Source organism: Meriones unguiculatus, chromosome 7 (genome assembly GCF_030254825.1).
Source record: "Meriones unguiculatus strain TT.TT164.6M chromosome 7, Bangor_MerUng_6.1, whole genome shotgun sequence".
Taxonomy (NCBI): domain Eukaryota; kingdom Metazoa; phylum Chordata; class Mammalia; order Rodentia; family Muridae; genus Meriones; species Meriones unguiculatus.
Window position 1 is genome coordinate 108,378,535 of NC_083355.1, and position 17,328 is coordinate 108,395,862.

Sequence of the window (17,328 nt, forward strand, 5' to 3'; positions counted from 1 at the left end):
CCTCTGTGATCTGGCTGTGGCCAGCCTCACTACTTTCATCGTTGCTTCTCAGTGTGACCACTCTGCATGTCCGTACCAGCCTTTTGGCGATTTTATAAAGGCACCATCTGGCTTTTGTGTTTACTCTAGACAGTTTCCCTTGACTCAGGGTCCTTCTGAACAGTCTCACGATGTGTTTCTTTTAGGTCTCAGTTCAAGTGCCACATCTTTTAAAGAAGTGTGTGTTTGTGTGTGTGTGTGTGTGTGTGTATGTGTGTGTGTGTGTGTGCGCGCACACGTGGATGAGAGGGGCAGATATGGGAGATGGGAGAGAGAGAAAAAAGATACAGGAGAGGAAGAGAAAGAGAGAGAGATACAGGAGAGATATATGGGAGAGGAGGAGAGAGGAAGGGAGGGAGGGAGAGACAGAGACAGGGATTCATGATTCGTGTGGAGGTCAGGACAACATTTGGGAGTCAGTTTTCTATACCTTGTTGAGGCAGGATCTCCTTTGTTGTCTCTTCTGCTGTGCTGTGTACTCCAGGCCAGGGGGCTCAAGGTTTCTGGTGGGTTCTCCAGTCTCTGCCCTCTATCTCACTGCACCCAGCTTTTCATGGGGTGTAGTTTAGATCAGCGGGCCTTGGCAGCCAGTGTTTATACTCCCTGGGCCATTCGGCTGGACACTGAAAGATCGTATCTTTTGAGATGTTCTCCTATAATCTAATGCAGAACATCCCAGCATCTTTTCTCTGTTCCCTTGCCCAGATTCCTGCTTCTTCACTGGCAGATTTTTGTCCTTTTCTGCCTACCAGCACTGTCCACAGAGCTTTCTCTGATAGTGGAAATGCTTTACAAAACTCTGTGCTGCCTCCTGCTGTAGCCATTATCACATATGCTTACTAAGCACAAAGGACATGTCTAGTGAGGCTGAGGAATGTAATTTTAAATTTTATTTAATCTTAACTAACGTATGTAGCTGTCTACAGCCAATGGCCACTGCACAGCATAACCCAGCTCTGGCAATGGTCTTCTTTCCCACTGTAACCTAGGACCCAAAGTGATGCCTGGTACATTTCTGTGCAAACAGGAGTGTTGATCGACTACATGGCTGGAGGATGGGCTATGGATGGATTGCCACTGTCCCAGTGGTTAGGCTGGTGCATTCCTGCAGCTGGTTCACCTCTCACTTATCACATGGCTTTCGCTATGTGCTTACTTTTAAAGGCAAAAATCATGTAAAGACTGCAATACAGCATGTTAGAATTATCAGATGCCGGCACATGCTACAGGATTGGTATTGTGGAGGAAGGCATGATGGTAATTTTATTCTGGTGCTATTGGGGGGATGGTGAAAAGCCTGGACAGGTTTAATTATATCTCCTGAGCACAATAGCACAATAGTCTTTTCCCTTTAATTGTATGTGCCTTTTTTTTTTTTTGTACTCTCATGGGACGGAGCTGCATATCTGTTTACATCATGCCTTTTAACAAGATTTGGTAAATTATGTGTGCTTGTGCATGCTTATTGAATTAGAGCCATGGTGATTTTATTCGGTCTTGTAGAAGGCTTTGAAATTGCAAGATACCGTCTGTTTATATAAGTATTGGAGCCAATTTCCTGGGGCTTGTGTCCTAGGGGAACTCTTGGCTTTACGGATGGCCATACTTGAGGGACAGCATAGATTTGCAGAGGTAACAGGGACGTCCAGAGGTCGCTAAGCCATCTGGGCAGTTATCCAAACAGACTTCACTTAAATCATCCGAGACAGCTGGGCATCGCTCCCATCTTTAAAGGCCTCTGGGCACTGTGGCTCTTAACCTCTCCTAACGGTTTTCATTGTTGAAAAATGCTTACTATTAAAAAGTTTGAGTTGAATTTAAATAAAGGTGAAAACACTTGTCACCAAAAGACTATATATGTGGCAAGAGAGAGAGAGGAAGGGGAGAAGAGAGAGAAAGAGAGAGAGAAGAGTCTCTTGTGTTGTTTATTGAGTAAGTTGGAGTAGCAGTCCTTTGTTTTCTTCATCAACAAAGGGCACACGAATGTTGTGTAAGTGCTCAGCCTTCACAGCCCTGGGTACTGGACGGGGCAGCCCCTTGCTTACCGCTCAGCCCTCTAACAGTACTTCTCAAAGGCAGATCCAAGACCAGCCTGCTTGAGAGTACTTACTAAAGTACTTACATCAGCTTGCTGGTGTACTTACTTAATTTTTAAATTTTACAATTTTAAACATTTAGTTACTTTCTTTACATCTCAGTCTTAGTCCCCGCCCTCCTCTCCTCCTAATCCCTCCTCTCCACCCCTCCCTCATCTCCACAGAGCTTCCCATTCCCCATCCTGGCCCATCGAGGATCTCCAGGTGCGGACCATGGGAAGCTGAATTTGAAAAAAGGTTGAAAGATGGAAAGCACTTCTCTTGCTCTTCCAGCATTTTGAGTCAAAGTTCTTTCTTCTTCATCTTATCCCACTTGATTAGTCATCTGCCTCCCCCCGCCCCAGTGTACTTATCTCTGCATTGATCTTTGCCTAATTATTAGCACTTGTTCATACTGTAGTCGAACAGATCTAAGGACCTGAATACCACCTGCCCTGCAAACCAGAAGCACACAGATCCAGGCTAGCGGAACTCATTTAAGGACCTGGCTTGTTTGCTTTGCTTCTCTCAAACCTGTTACAAATAATACTTTCATTTGTAGCATCAGGAGTCCTTGGCATGGAAACAAAACAGAATCTGGTTAAACTTTCCCTGTCTCTGCTACTGCATGGCAACTCTTCATTAGCGCTTTAATGTTTCTGTTCGCTGGGTGCCTTATTGCATTGCCTTGATCCTTTTGGATGTGAATAAGATGCGCTCCCCAAACACTGCACTTGAATATTAAATAAAATAAACGGGGGTTTGAGGTTATCTGCTGTTTGCTGGCTGTTTGCGTGGATGGTCTTTAGTGTGGAGAAAACAGTGTTGACTTTGTGCTGTTTCTCGTGCTTGACAGTATGGTATATAAGCATATCTATGAGCGATTTCTCCTACCTCTCTAGCCATCTCGGTGGAAAAGGGAATTCATTTTATATTTTCATCTTAGTAAAAGTCTTCTCTTTGTGTGTGTGGGTCCTCTCTTAATTATTGCTAGGATAGAAATACCCTTTGGTGAAAGCGTGTTAAACCAAATAATTTCCATCAGAGCTTCTTTTGAATACTTACGGAGCTACTGAGCCTATTTCCTGAAAACCAGACAATTTTAATATAGAGTTTGATGTCATCATGAAAGAGGCACTTAAAGATGTGTTAAAGTCACCGTGCAAGTGGATATCACGGTTGTACAGCAATTAGATGAATTTTGAAGACACCTACTTGCTTTGCAATTGGACATTTTGCCTGTGTAGGATAAATGTTATTCATAGCCATTTGCAGATTCAAATAACTCAGATGGATGTGAAGAGGGTAAACTTTGGAAAACCGAAAGGGATTTCTCATGGTAATGAAGATACTGCTGGGGTTCCCTGCGAAGGTTTGAGTACAGCTGTGTAGTGACATCGGAGCACTGAAAATCACTTAACGACCGATGTGATAATTTTCATAGCATGTGATTTAAGATTTGTATGTATAATTAAATAAGAAGTTGCACATTATATGGAGCTTGTTTGCCTGCCTCTCTAATGTTCTAGTTGGGATTAAAAATCTTGCATTTTTCTTATGAGGTTACCATTAACATTTATGTGCTCTTTATGTTTGGAAATCAAGATCACGCCTAAGTACAACTCTGACAAAGCCATTATATTCTGCTTTTACACCTTCTCCACGTGGCTACGCTCTAGATGTTTTTACAGTGGCAGACAATGGTGGTGTTCGTGCAAGAACTTCTGTGGTTTTATTTCTGGGAATTTCTTTTGGCTTTGGGGCTGGGTGTATGGCTTAGTTTGTAGCGTTCTCTTAACAAGTACAAGGCCCTAGATCTGATCACCAGCGTTACGTAAACTGGGTGTAGTTGTGCATACCTCTGTCCCCAGCACTGAAAGATAGAAGCAGAAGGATCAGGAATTCCAGGTCATCCTAATTACATAAAAAATCTGAGGCTAGCCTATGGTGCAAGAGACACCTTCTGAAAGAAAGAAAGAAAGAAAGAAAGAAAGAAAGAAAGAAAGAAAGAAGGAAGGAAGGAAGGAAAGGAAAAGAAAGGAAGGAAGAAAGAAAGAAAGGAAAAGGAAGGAAGGGAGAAAGAAAGAAAGGAAAAGGAAGGAAGGGAGGAAGAAATAAAGAAAGAAAAAGGAAGGAAGGAAGGAAGAAAGAAAGAAAGAAAGAAAGAAAGAAAGAAAGAAAGAAAGAGAAAGAAAAATTTTTTTTCGTGGCTCTATGTAAGGTGGCAAGTGTGTGCTCATATTTAGAAATCAATTTGTATCTAATCAGAAAATTTTGGTTGCAGTGGGTTCCTCCAGGAGAGAAGGTGTTCCGGCCCATGTTAACCTCTCTGCATCCTCCATGCTAATGATTGCAATGCAGTACACCTCTAACCCAGGTAAGTAAAAACCTAGCAGCTTGACCGGCCCCAAAACTATGCCGAGGCAACCTCCAACAAACACGGTTCTTTCATGTGAGAACGTCTCTAGGCAGAAGAGACAGCAGATGTGTTAAAGACAGACTTGTGAGTTTAAATCGCTTTATTGCTAGTAGTGAAGATTTGGTCTGCTGGGGAACAATTTAGAATGTCTGGGGATGATGTTTTCGATGACTGGAAATTGACAACTATATAGAAAAAGTTAAATTAAAAATGTAGATCAAGGCTAGTGTGGCTCATGCCTGCATTCTTAGCACTTGGGAAGGTGAGGCAGGAGGATTGACATTCACACACACACACACACACACATGTATACTGCATATATCGACTCATGTATACATACATGTGCATTATATATGTTTACTGCACTTGAACTGCTAATGATAACTAAACTGATGATTTGGGTAAATTTGCATTGCTAATGCCATAGAGCTATCTCTGAACGTAAATCTTTTACCAAGTTGCAGGTTTTTCGTAGACTAAGTTGATAAAAAGGGATGTGTTGTGTCAAGGGCTAGACGAATTTTAGTAGCCTTCTAATTGCCCAAGAGAAAACAGTTGTTTTATGGTGACTTAGCTTTTAGGTTTTTTTTTGTTTTTAAGACAGATTTTCTCTATGGAGCCTTGGCTGTCCTGGACTCACTTTGTAGACCAGGCTGGCCTCGAACTCACAGCGGCCCACCCAGCCTCCCTGAGTGCTGGGATTATCTGAAAAGTTGTATTAGAGTTGAATGGCTGAAGAATGATAACCTACTTTTGCTTTTGTGTCTTAGATTACTGTGGTATTGGATGGGTTTGCCCAGGGTGTTTGGTTGTGTTTGTTGGGATAACTGCAAATTAATTAGGAGGAACTGCCCTAAAAGCTCACTGTTGAAATCATATGTAAAATATGAACTCTGTTTTTATAGTCATTGAATGTTGGTTTGGAAAGTGAGAACATTTTATAACATTCTCTTTAGTCTATTTAAATAGAATATAATAATTGAGTTTTTATTTTAAAACTTTAAAAATAGTATTTTTATTAATTCTTTGAGATTTCATATACTGTATTTTCTTCGTACTCACGAATACAGCTTACCCTTAGTGTCACCGTGTGTGTGTAGTTTTTGTTGTTGACTTGTTGTTTGCGATGGGGCTTTGCTATGTTGCCCAGGCTGACCTCCTGGCTTAGGTCAGCCCTCCACCTTCAGCCTCCAGAGTCACTGGAACAGGCAGGTGCATGCGCCTATTCTCTGTTTTGGCTCACTTGGGCCACCATAAGAAGGCTTAAAAACAGCAAATAGATGTTTCTGAGCAGTCCTGGAAGCCGGGAAATCTAAGATCCACATCCAAGCAGACTCATTCTCCGGTGAGGGTTTACTCCCTGCTGCATAGGAGGTATGTTGTTGTGTCTTCTCTCATGAAGGAAGGGGAAGGAGGTCTCCGGAGCTACCATTATAAAGACACTGTTACATTTGTGAGAACGCTGTCCTCCCGCCCTCAACGCCTCCTAAGACCCTGCCTCCTGACATCATCATACCGGGGGCTAGGCTCTAATAGGGATGTTTGGGAACACAGATGTTTGATTTATCAGCATTCTATCTCACCTCCCTAACTTTGTGTCCTTTTCACACCCGAAATACATCAGTTCCATCTTGACAACCCTGAAAGTGTTAATTCTTTCCATGAAAAAAATCTGAGGACCAACAGTTTGTATAAATACCATTAAATCTGTAACTGTTGAATTCGAGGCATGATTTATCCAGAATGGTGTGCCCTTTGGCTGTGAACGCATGAAAGCAAATACGTTACATGCTTCCGAAACATTACATGCAGCCTCAAAACTGGGGCTGCAGCTCAGTGGTGGAGCACTTGCTTAGCATAGGGGCTGCTGAGTATTAAATCCCTAAACAAAAGCAAACAGATAAGTAAACAAGAGGTGGGCCAGTGAGAGAGTAGGTATTTCCATCCCAAAAGGAGAAGGGATGAGTTTGAAACTCAACATCAAACCTTAGCCTTGAACATAATCTCCTTTGACTTGACGCCCTTCCTTATCGACCCTCTGTGGTGGCAGCCCTATCTTTTCTGTTGCTTTGCCAAATAAGCTCCAAGTCTGCGATCTGGCGCCCATGGCTTTTCAGGGTATCCTTTGACTTTTGAGTGGAAGTATCCACGTACCCACAACTTTGTTGGCTGTGGTGCACGCTACTGTGGGGCCTAAAGAGCTGCATTTGGGCAGATAAAGAATAAGGCATCAGAGTGCAGGAGCTAGAGATAGCCTGCAATGTGAGGTCCTCCACTTGAAGCCATATTGTACTTGGTCCCTTGTTCTCTAGGCCTGTGATGGGAGGAGCAGTTGTGATGATTTGTTCCTAAGTTGTCTTTGGGGGTCTTGGACCACAGTGCATGGCTTCTCTTGTGTGGGCTGATTATGTGTTTTCTATTCACACACCCAGGGGTCTGTTCTTCTAGGCCTTGTCATCCTTTCAATACAGATAGTCTGAGGAGTTTCCAAACTTTCAACTGGTCTGTTCTTTCTTTCACAACTCTGATTGAGGTCATTTCTCTCTTCTGGAACCTGACTACAAATGCTCAGAAAACATTAACAAAAACAAAAATAAAAACACGAAGCAGGTCACTCTCTTAGCTCTTCCCTAGGGATTTCCTCAACCAGTTTCATCTCTCGCAGACTCTGCCTTCTGTAGAACACCGAGACGTGAACATGGTTCAACCACGTTCTCTGTCACTTTATGACAAGCATGGCCTTTCGTCCAGCTTGCAATTGCATGTCCCCATCTCTGCCTGACACCTCAGAATCGCCTCTACTGTTCAATTTTTTTTTTTAACCAACATGCGGCTCAGCATTCTTTCAGAAGCGTGAGGCTTTCTCTGCTCTTCTCTAAGTCCTCACACAGTTTTTTTTGATAGTCATTCATGGTAACGGTGGCATTTCCAGGATGTACCTCCCAATGCTTGTAGTCTGCAGTTTTAGGTGTTTGTTCCAGTAGCCCTACCTCCCCCCCCCCCAAGCCCTCTCGGCACCAGTTCCCTGCTTCAGTCTGTTTGGCTTTATGATAGGCACTTGTCTCGATGCTGTGGCAAAATCCCGACAGGATCAACACAAGCAAGGATGGGTTTACTTGGCTGGTAGTTTAAGGGATGCACATCACACGGGCAGGGAAGGCATGCCTGCCCGAACGTGAGGTAGCTGCCATGTTGCATTCATAGTCAGGAAGTGGAGTGAGACAGGTAAAGGCTGGAGTTTCTAGTGTTTTCTACTTTTAACTCAGTGCTAAGACCCCATGAAATGGCTCTTCTTACATTTCTCCCACCTCAGTTGAACCTCTCTTGGTAGTAGTCTCAGAGACAAACACATCAGTTTGTCTCCCGGGTAATTGTAAGTCTCACTCCTGTGTTAGTCCAGATCAGCTGTGACAGGGATGCTTTAACACGTGACTGGTTTATGTCTCGTGGATCAGAGCCTAGAGAATTTAGTTAAAGGCTCCTTTCAGATTTTCTAGTCTGGTAGGGGCCCATTTCCTGGTTCATAGATGAATTTATTTGTTCTGTCCTTGCATAGCAGAAAGGAAAAGGGATTCTTTTGTGCCTTAAATGTGGGGACACTAGGGGACTGGTGAGATGGCTTCGCAGTTGAGAGTGCATACTGCTCTTTCAGAGGACACAAGTTCAATTCCCAGCACCCATGTTGGGCAGCTCATAACTACCTATAACTTCAGCTCCATAGCATCCATTTCCTTCTTTTGGGCTCTGTAAGTACTGAAATCACATCCACAGCTGCTCCATACACATAATTTAATAACGAATTACTACAAATAAAATATTAAAAAGGTCACTAAACCCAACCAGGGGGGCTCTGCCTTTATGACCTCAGCACATTCTAAAGCCCACCTCCTAAAGATGTCATTCTGGGGATTAGAATTTAACATGTGGCTTTTGAGGGACAGTCTGTCTAAAACATCCTCAAGTATAACATTGCTATGATTATTATGTGAATTTAATTGAAATATTTATTTTATGGCAAGCTATAATCTATCACACTGTTTACCTTAAAAGACATCAAAATACAACCCCCATTTATTATATTTTGTGTTGTGAAAGGATTCCTCATTTCGACACTAGCGAATTAAAGTGTTCATGAGGAGTGGGTCCTGTTGTTGGCCATCAGTAGATTGGAGTGGAATTTTGAAGTTAGTTGTATGTGGATTTGTTCCTGGAAGTGGGTCTGGGACTTCCTCCCTTGGAATAAGCAATGTCTGTGTGGTGGGGAGAAAGTAAGTCTTTATTCAGTGGCCAAATAATGAAGAAGAGGGGAGACGGTACTCACCAATTAGCTTCTCAACTGCAGGGGAGTGGGGTTCCATATATAGGACAGGAGGAATGATGGACAGAAATGGGGTCATAAAGGGAGGAATATTCTTGTCTTCTCTGGGATGAGACAGACCTTCCAGAACATTCATCAACACTGCTTTTTATTTTTTCATGGTCTGATGTGTTGTGTTCATTTTTAAAAAAACTTTTATTTGGGGTTCCTTAAAGTCTCTCCCTCCCAACACCCCAACCCTAGGTAGGAGAGAGAGAGTTAGTGGGGAGGGAGTGCAGACCCCTTGATTTCTCCCGGCTGTTTAGGGTCTGTGGGTTCTTTTGGGGGTTATACCAATCTCCGTCCTCAGCAGACATAGCAAGCAGTCTCCTCCAAGCTGCTGCATTGAAACGTTTGCCTCCATCAGTCTCCAAGCTGCCACACCATCCCTGGTCTTTCCAAACTGCCACATACCACCATCAAATGCCACCCTTTCTCTGTCTGGGCCCTCATATTTATATCCTCAGAGCCCTGGACCATCATGCCCTTCTCCTTGCCTCAGGAGGCAAGCCCTCACCAGCTGTCAAAGGCCACGCCTCGCATGAGACAATTATCAGCTGTGGACAAACTATAGCCCAAACTAAAATCCCACGCTCGGGATTAAAACAAAATATTTACATAACATAACTGAGTTTTTTTTTTTTTTAAAAAAAAAAAAAACAAAACAGAACTTTCATTACACTGGTGGTTCCAGTCACGGGGGCTGGTCGATGTCTTTGGCTTTGATGGGAGAAAAGAGAGACAAGGCAAGTCCAGGACAACCTAAATAACCCTGTACTATATTTCTGGACACAAATTTCTCCAGTGATCAGCATATCATATCCACATATAGAATTTGACCTAAAGATTCAGGCAGAGGAAGGATGGACAATGTGAAGACAGTGGCCAAGGGCCTTCCCCTCATCTAGCTGTCAACAGGCCCAAGGGTAGAGTCAGTGTTTTGGCCAAATTGGTCTTCAAGACAAGGAAAGTAACTGAGGCAACTGTTAGCGTTACCATAACCCACATGAAAAGTGTTATCGCCAGGAAAAAACAAAAACAACAAAACAAAACAAAAACAAGTGACAAGCAGTCCTTAATTGCGTAGCCTCTGAATGAGTGCTGTGTAAGTAAATTTCGGGCTCTCGAAGCCTCTGGGTCTACTCCCATCTTCCCCCTATCACCGCTGGAGAGATTGGTGATGACATGACTGTGATTTGGCCCTGACAGACCTTCTAATGCCCGAAGGGGGCTGTAGAGGACAGAGTTCTTCCCAGCTCATTTGGAAATGAGTCACCACTGCAGCCCTGAACAAGTGTCCAGCCTCAAGGCTGAGCTTTCTCTCCTGTGAAATGGGACCATCCTTCCTTCTATCCACCAACATGTTGTTAGGATCAACAAGCTAAAAACATCTGTGCACATGCCTGTGTGGCCTTGGTGTGCTGACGGGCACAGTGTAAGTGCCGGGTGAATAAAGCGAACTGCTACAATTTGCCTTTTTCTTCCTGGACTTGAATTGATGGAAAACTACAAAATCGCTCTGTTATTTTCAAATTTGTTCACGGGGAAATGTTTATAGCCAACCAACCGTTCTGTATTGGGGATTACATTTTTTGACTCAAAACTAGTCTCATGGTGTGGGAAACAAGTTAAAAGTGAGGGAAGAGCCGCCAGGCTCACTTTGGGATCAAGTGCGTGCAGGTGTGTTCAAACCTGTAACGGGACAAGATGGCAGTGCTGCCATACACAATGCGCCCATTTGAGGATGGTTGCGATCAGTTTAACACACACACACACACACACACACACACACACAGTCTTGTAATGTCTTAAATAAGCTTTTATCATTCTTTTTTTTTTTTTTAGGAATAGCTTGCATAGTACTAAGAGTGGCATTTCTTTTCTTTTTTTTTTTCATCAATTACACTTTATTCATTCTGCATCCCCCCATAAGCCCCTCCCTCCTCCCCTCCCAATCCCACCCTTCCTCCTCCCTCTGCATGCATGCCACTCCCCAAGTCCACTGATAGGGGAGGTTCTCCTCTCCTTTCTGATCTTAGTCCATCAGTTCACATCAAAAGTGGCTGCATTGTCCTCTACTGTGGCCTGGTAAGGCTGCTCCCCCCCAGGGGGAGGTGATCAAAGAGCAGGCCAATCAGATTATGTCAGAGGCAGTCCCTCTTCACATTACTATGTAACCCAATTGGACTCTGAACTGCCCTGGGCTACATCTGTGCAGGGGTTCTAGGTTATCTCTATGAATAGTCCTTGGTTGGAGTATGAGTCTCTGTGAAGTTCCCTGTGTTCAAATTTTCTTGTTCTGTTGCTCTCCTTGTGGAGACCCTGTCCTCTCCAGCTCTTACTATTTCCCAGTTCTTACATAAAATTCCATTCACTCTGCCTAACAGTTGCTCATCAGGCTCAGCATCTGCATTGATAGTCTGTAGGGCAAGAGAGAGGACCCTAACTAAAATGTCCAATCCCCATCCGGAAAGGCAAAGAGGATAGACATCAGAAGAAGAAGAAAAAAACAGGAAACAACCTAGGAACCTACCACAGAGGGCCTCTGAAAGCCTCTGCCCTACAGACTATCAATGCTTTTATCATTCTTAAAGGTAAGGGGCTGTGTAAATTATGGTAGAATGGGGAGGGGTAGAGAAGAAACAAATGATACCTTGGGTTTTTTTGTAGCTGATTGTGTATCATGGCTAGATCTCACAGGCTGGAGAGATGATTCAGTGGAACTCAAACTGCTCTTCCAGAGGACTCAAGCTCAGTGTTCAGTTCCCAGCATCCACATCAGGAGGTTTACATTTGCCTATAACTCTAGCTCCAAGGGGAACCTAATGCCTCAGAACTTCACTGGCACTCACGTGCGTGTGCACAGACCCACGCACCCCACACATATGTATGCATAATTAAAAACAAAATAAATCTTAAAGAAGAGAGGGGTGCTTGCTTCAGCAGCTAGCATTCGCTGAGTAACTCCTGTGTGCAGGGCTTTCTGCCAGGTACTGTGGAAAGCACACTGGAAGGTAAGGGGCTAGGCTTGTTGTAGGACTGTGTTTCTTTGGGAAGATGAGGCATATTCCTACAAGTCATTGCCAAAGTGGAGTAGCCAGGCATGGTGGCACACACCTGCAACCCCAACACTGGGAAAACAGAGGATGACTGCACAGTTAAGGCCAGCCTACTTCATAGTGAATTCCAGATCAGCCAGGGCCAGCAGAGTGAGACATCTCTCCCAAAGCAGACAATGAAAAGCATAGAATAGTACGGGGCACCAGTTAAATACTGTAGGCCGGTAAGTCCTCAGAGGAAGAGAACTCTGGGAATTGAAAGAATCGGGAACAGCTTCATGCTTCCTGAGCAAAGAAAACATGGATCAAGTTCTGCTCCGTAGACTGAGTGGGGCATTTGGGAGGGGAAGCAGCATGAACAGGGGCGCTCTCGTAGGTGTGTTCATGGCATGGTTGGTGGAATACGCTGGATAGGGTCCTGTAATCTGCCCTGCAGAAGATCAAAAGCTGTGTAAGGCCAAGGGTCCTGGGACCCTTGAGCACTCAGTGATGGCCTAAGGATGAAGAACACTCAACCACCATCTGGGAAACCTGGGCTTTTGAGGCAGAATGGATCTGTCTTCATTTGTGAAGCTGATATGGTTGGAGGAGATGAAGAACCATTAAACAATTAGAGATGAAGTGCAAAGTTCAAGTTGTAAAGCGTCTTTTAAGTTTCCCATGTCACCAGACTCTGTAAAGGGAGATCTTAAATTCACTATGGATGTCAAGGAGGCCTCTTTGGGGAAAGCAACCTCACTCTGAGGCCTGAATAATGAGTAGTGTTTTGAGTTAGGGGAGAGGTTAGGGGTTCCGGCAGAGGGACTGTGTGTCTCAAGAGGTATCCTGGCAAGCTGGTGGGATGGGAAGGCTGGTGAAACTGGAATGGGGAGTGAGGGCTGCCTGCCTGGCATGACGTTAGACTGGAGAATTTGCAGGGGATTGTGGGCTCTGTGAGGCAGAAAATCCTGCATTTGAACCAAATCTGATAGGACAATAGGAGGCTCTGAAGCTGCTTGAGGAGGTGTGTGTGTGTGTGTGTGTGTGTGTGTGTGTGTGTGTGTGTGTAGTGTCTGTATGTCTGAGTGTGTGTGCCTGTGTCTGTGTGTCTGTGAGTTTGTGTGTCTGTGGTGTGTGTGTGTGTATTTGTGTGGTGTATATGTATTTGTATATTTGTGTGGTATCTGTGTGCCTCTGTGTGTGTGTGTTTCTGTATGTATGAGTATATATGTCTGTGTGTGGTGATTGTGTGTGAGTGTGTGTCTGTGTGTGAGTGTCTTTGTGTGAGTGTGATGTGTGTGTGTAGATAGACAGAGACAGACAGACAGACTAAGGGTGCAGTACAATTGAGTATTGGATGTAGATGGACCAATAGGGAAATCACTGCATCTGCTGAGGCATGTCAAAGGCAAGGGCAGTTGAGCCCGAGAAGCGTACGTCCACTGAGAGCCGTTTGGGGAACAACATGCACAGGACCTGGATTTTGGCTTGCTCTCACTGAACGTGGTGGTGATCGTTAATGACAAAGGAAGCACTGGAGGAAGGTCAGGCCTTGACGTATGTTACTTACATGTTGCCATGGCAAAAATACCTCACGGAAGCAACCCAGGGAAGGAAGACTTCGTTCTGGATCACGGTTTGAGGGGCCACGGTTAATCCTTGTGAGAAAACTGATCACATTACATTTACAACCAGGAACCAGAGAAAGGTGAATGTTGGTAACCAGCTCATTTTCTTTTAGCCATGAGATGGTGTAGCCTGTGTTCTGGGTGGGTGTTACCTCTTTCGTTAAACCTCTCTGGAAGTGTCCTTGCGGACATACCCAGGTGTGTGTCTCCAGGGTGATTCTGAAGGCAGTCAGGTTGACAGTGGAGGTGAGCCATCACGGGAGGGAAGATGCGGGGTTTGTTTTGGACATGTTGTGTTCAAGGTGCCTTTGAAACGCTGCAGAGAAAATGGTAATTAGGTGTTGTTATGGGTCTGACAGGTAGAATGGAGCTCTGAACTGGTGTTAATGAGCTTTAAACCTCACGTACATGGCCAGTGATCTTCACCAAACTTCATGTAGGTGGTTACTATTAGCTGCAAAGGGATGGGTGCGAGATGGCTAAGGGGAGACAGTTGAATTGAAGGTAGACAGGTGCTATAACCAGGCCTCCAGAAATCTGGGAAACAGCAGGGGAAGATGACTTTGCCCCGGAGGTATAAAGCTATAGAGCTATAAAGGTTGTGTTTGTGTGGCTGATTATGGGCACTTTAAAACTACAGACACATTTGTGGCTTGCTTAATGGAAATTTTACTACAATCCCATAATACCAGGAGCTGAGGCAGCATCTCGTTTCTCCCAGACTTCCTTCACGGTTGCATAGTGGCCACCACCCTGGACGTTGTATCGTCATAAAACCACATCTGAAACAGGCCAGTCCGAGTCATTAGAGACTGTGTCTGTAGGGACAGATGTGTGTTTGAGGCCAGCATGGGCTTACGCAGTGAATTCCAGGTCAGCCTGAGCTATAGAGTGTGAGAACCTGTCTCAAAACAGAAAAGAAAGAAGTGCAGAGTTTGGAAAAGTCAGAGAGAAACAACAACTAACCACACCTCGGAACCTCGCCAGCATTCTGTCCCCAGAAAGGTCCCACAGCCACTTCTGGCTCCAGCAGGGTCTGAGAAGGCTGTATTGGCAGGTACCTAGGGAGAAAGGACACTTCGGTCAGCAGTGGGACATTCAACAGTGGTGTCTGCTGGAGGTGATGGGAAAAAAGGGTCATCCTGTGTCATAAAGCCACAAGAAAGGAGAGGTTTAAAGAGCAGAGAGCAGTACCTGGAGAATCAAGGAAAACCCAGATGAAACGTGTCCACAGGATTTGAATGGCACGGACATCACCAGTGCATAAACTTCAGTGTTGGTGGAAAGTAGCTCATGGAAATAAGCAAACACAGGCGAATCAAAGCTGTGGGTGTCTCTAACCAGGACCTGTAAATTACAGGCCCTATTGTGAAGTTGGTACTAAGTATGAAGCGTCCCCCTGGCTAGCTTTTATAGTACTTCAGGGTGCTATTGTAGGCTGCTGGGGTTAAAAATAATCAACAGTTTCACCCGGCCATGAACCCTGTGAACTACAATAATGGGCAGGATATGCCCATGGGTTCAATAGTGGCACAAATATTATGGAGGTAACCAACTGCTTTCGGCTTGAATTTAAGGCCTGCGCCACAAGAGGAAATGCATACCATGCCCGGTACTGTAAATTTGGCTAATAATAAATGGATGGGGAGCTCCCAGGCCTCAGGCATGAACCCACTACTATTATTTTGCTAAGTGGACATAGTGTCATACTGCCCTCCAAACTCATGTTTCTATACCTATTGATCAGAACAGCTCTCAGACATCCTAAAGAATTTTTGTAGAGTGGACACAGCTGGTCAAAGTGCAGAGTACAAGTGTTAATGGAATGCTCAGCTACAAATGGACATCTGTATTCTCCTCCCTTCCTCCCTTCCAAGGCTCAGGGACTGTCATGGGAGAGGGACAGGAAAGAGTGTAAGAGCCATAGGTCGGGGAGGATGGGACTGAAACTGTCCTCTGCAATCATCAGCTCACAGAAGATTAAGCCAGTTGTGCTGGAGAGATAGCTCAATAGTTAAGACGCTTGCTGCTCTTATGAAGAGTTCAGGTTTGGCTTTCTCTGTACCCAAATGGGGTGGCTCACAATTGCCTCCAGTTCCAGAGACTCTAGCATCCTTTTCTGGCTTCTGTGGGTACTTCACACATACATGATGCAAATACGTGCATACATGCATACGCACACATGCATACACACACTCATACATATGCGCACACATGAAAGACAGATACACGAATCTTTTTAAAAAGTCAAGCCAGGCCGGGTGCGGTGGTGCACGCCTCAGGGAAGTAGAGGCAGGTGGATCGCTCGCTGTGAGTTCCAGGCCAGCCCGGTCTGCAAAGCGAGTCCAGGACAGCCAAGGCTACACAGAGAAACCCTGTCTCAACAAAAACAAGGAAGAAAAAGTCAAGCCAGTTAACATTCTCTCATGGAGGATGAAGGGCTCACAAGGCCCCACTCATAGCTGAGGGACAGTTGGCCACTGATGGCTTCCGGGGAGGGAGAGTCAGTTTTCTTTAAGGGTGAGGCCCCTGATAGGTTGACCATGCGTTACCAGATAACACCTGTGAGTATATGGATAGCAAAATGGACTTGGGAGACTATTAGAAAGAGAGAAAGAAGGAAAGAAAGAAAGAAGGAAGGAAGCAAGGAAGGAAAGAAAGAAGGAAGGAAGGAAGAAGAAAAGAACATCAAATTGGGAGGGGGTTTCTAGAAAATAAGGGGTGGGTCTGGGAGGAGTTATGGGGATAAGTATGGGGTGAATATGATCAAAATACACTGCATAAAATTCTCAAAGGACTGCCTCTGACATAATCTGATTGGCCTGCTCTTTGATCACCTCCCTCTGAGGGGGGAGCAGCCTTACCAGGCCACAGAAAATGACAATGCAGCCACTCCTGATGGGATCTGATAGACTAGGATCAGAAGGAAGGAGACGGGGACCTCCCCTATCAGTGGGCTTTGGGAGGGGTATTCGTGAAGAGGAGGGAGGGAAGGTGGAATTAGGAGGGGAGGAGGGGATACAGAGTGAATAAAGTATAATTAATAAAAGTTAAAAAAATGCCATGTGAAAATCTACTACTGTACAAGCATCCTAAAATATATACATATAAATTTAAAAAATAAAAAGAAAACATCTTCTCTGGTATAAAATAGATACTGTTTCTGTCGTGCAGAAATGAAGAACAAGTCATCATATGTCTATGTACTTAATCCTTTAACTTTGAATAAATGGATAATTCTCCTTTAAAAAATTCTCAAAGGATTAATAAAATATTTTACTGAAAACAAACAAAAACCAAACCAAAACAAAAACCAATTTTCCTGTTACTGGGACTCGGCTCTAGCCAGCAATATCTGTTGGCGGCTTCAGAGGCATCCTTTTTTCTTTGTGATGAGAGGATAGGATTATTGACCAAGGGGTGAAACTGCTGTTTTAGTCCAATTCAGATGTCACATGGTATCTTCCAGCCTTACGTGGGATAGGAAAGTAAGCATTAGTTTCCTAACTGCAGCCTGGGACTTGTAAGGTGATATGTGTGGATCGCTCAGTTTAACAGCTGATAAACAATGAGTTCACTAAAAAAAAAAAAAAAAAAAAAAAATGAGTTTGCGTATGACCTCATTTGTCGACTCTTTCCCTTCTCACGTAGCTCTTAGCTGCGTTGGTCCCGAGTTTATATTTTAGAAGTATAATGGCTAGAGACATCAAGTATTTGCTTTCTTAGTGCAATTTGTAAAGCACTTCCAAATGGCTTTGGGATAGAGCTCGGT

The 17,328-nt window shown here is 44.3% G+C and overlaps 1 protein-coding gene across 13 annotated transcripts in view; it reads left to right on the forward strand.

Moving 5' to 3' along the window:
* Positions 1-17,328, forward strand: part of Unc79 (unc-79 homolog, NALCN channel complex subunit) — a 228,201-nt gene that overhangs the window by 57,295 nt on the left and 153,578 nt on the right. For all 13 annotated transcript variants that reach the window (XM_060388091.1, XM_060388089.1, XM_060388081.1 and 10 more), the window contains one exon: positions 4,399-4,491. In XM_060388091.1, the coding sequence (XP_060244074.1) occupies positions 4,399-4,491 (93 nt within the window). The remainder of the gene's footprint in view (positions 1-4,398; positions 4,492-17,328) is intronic.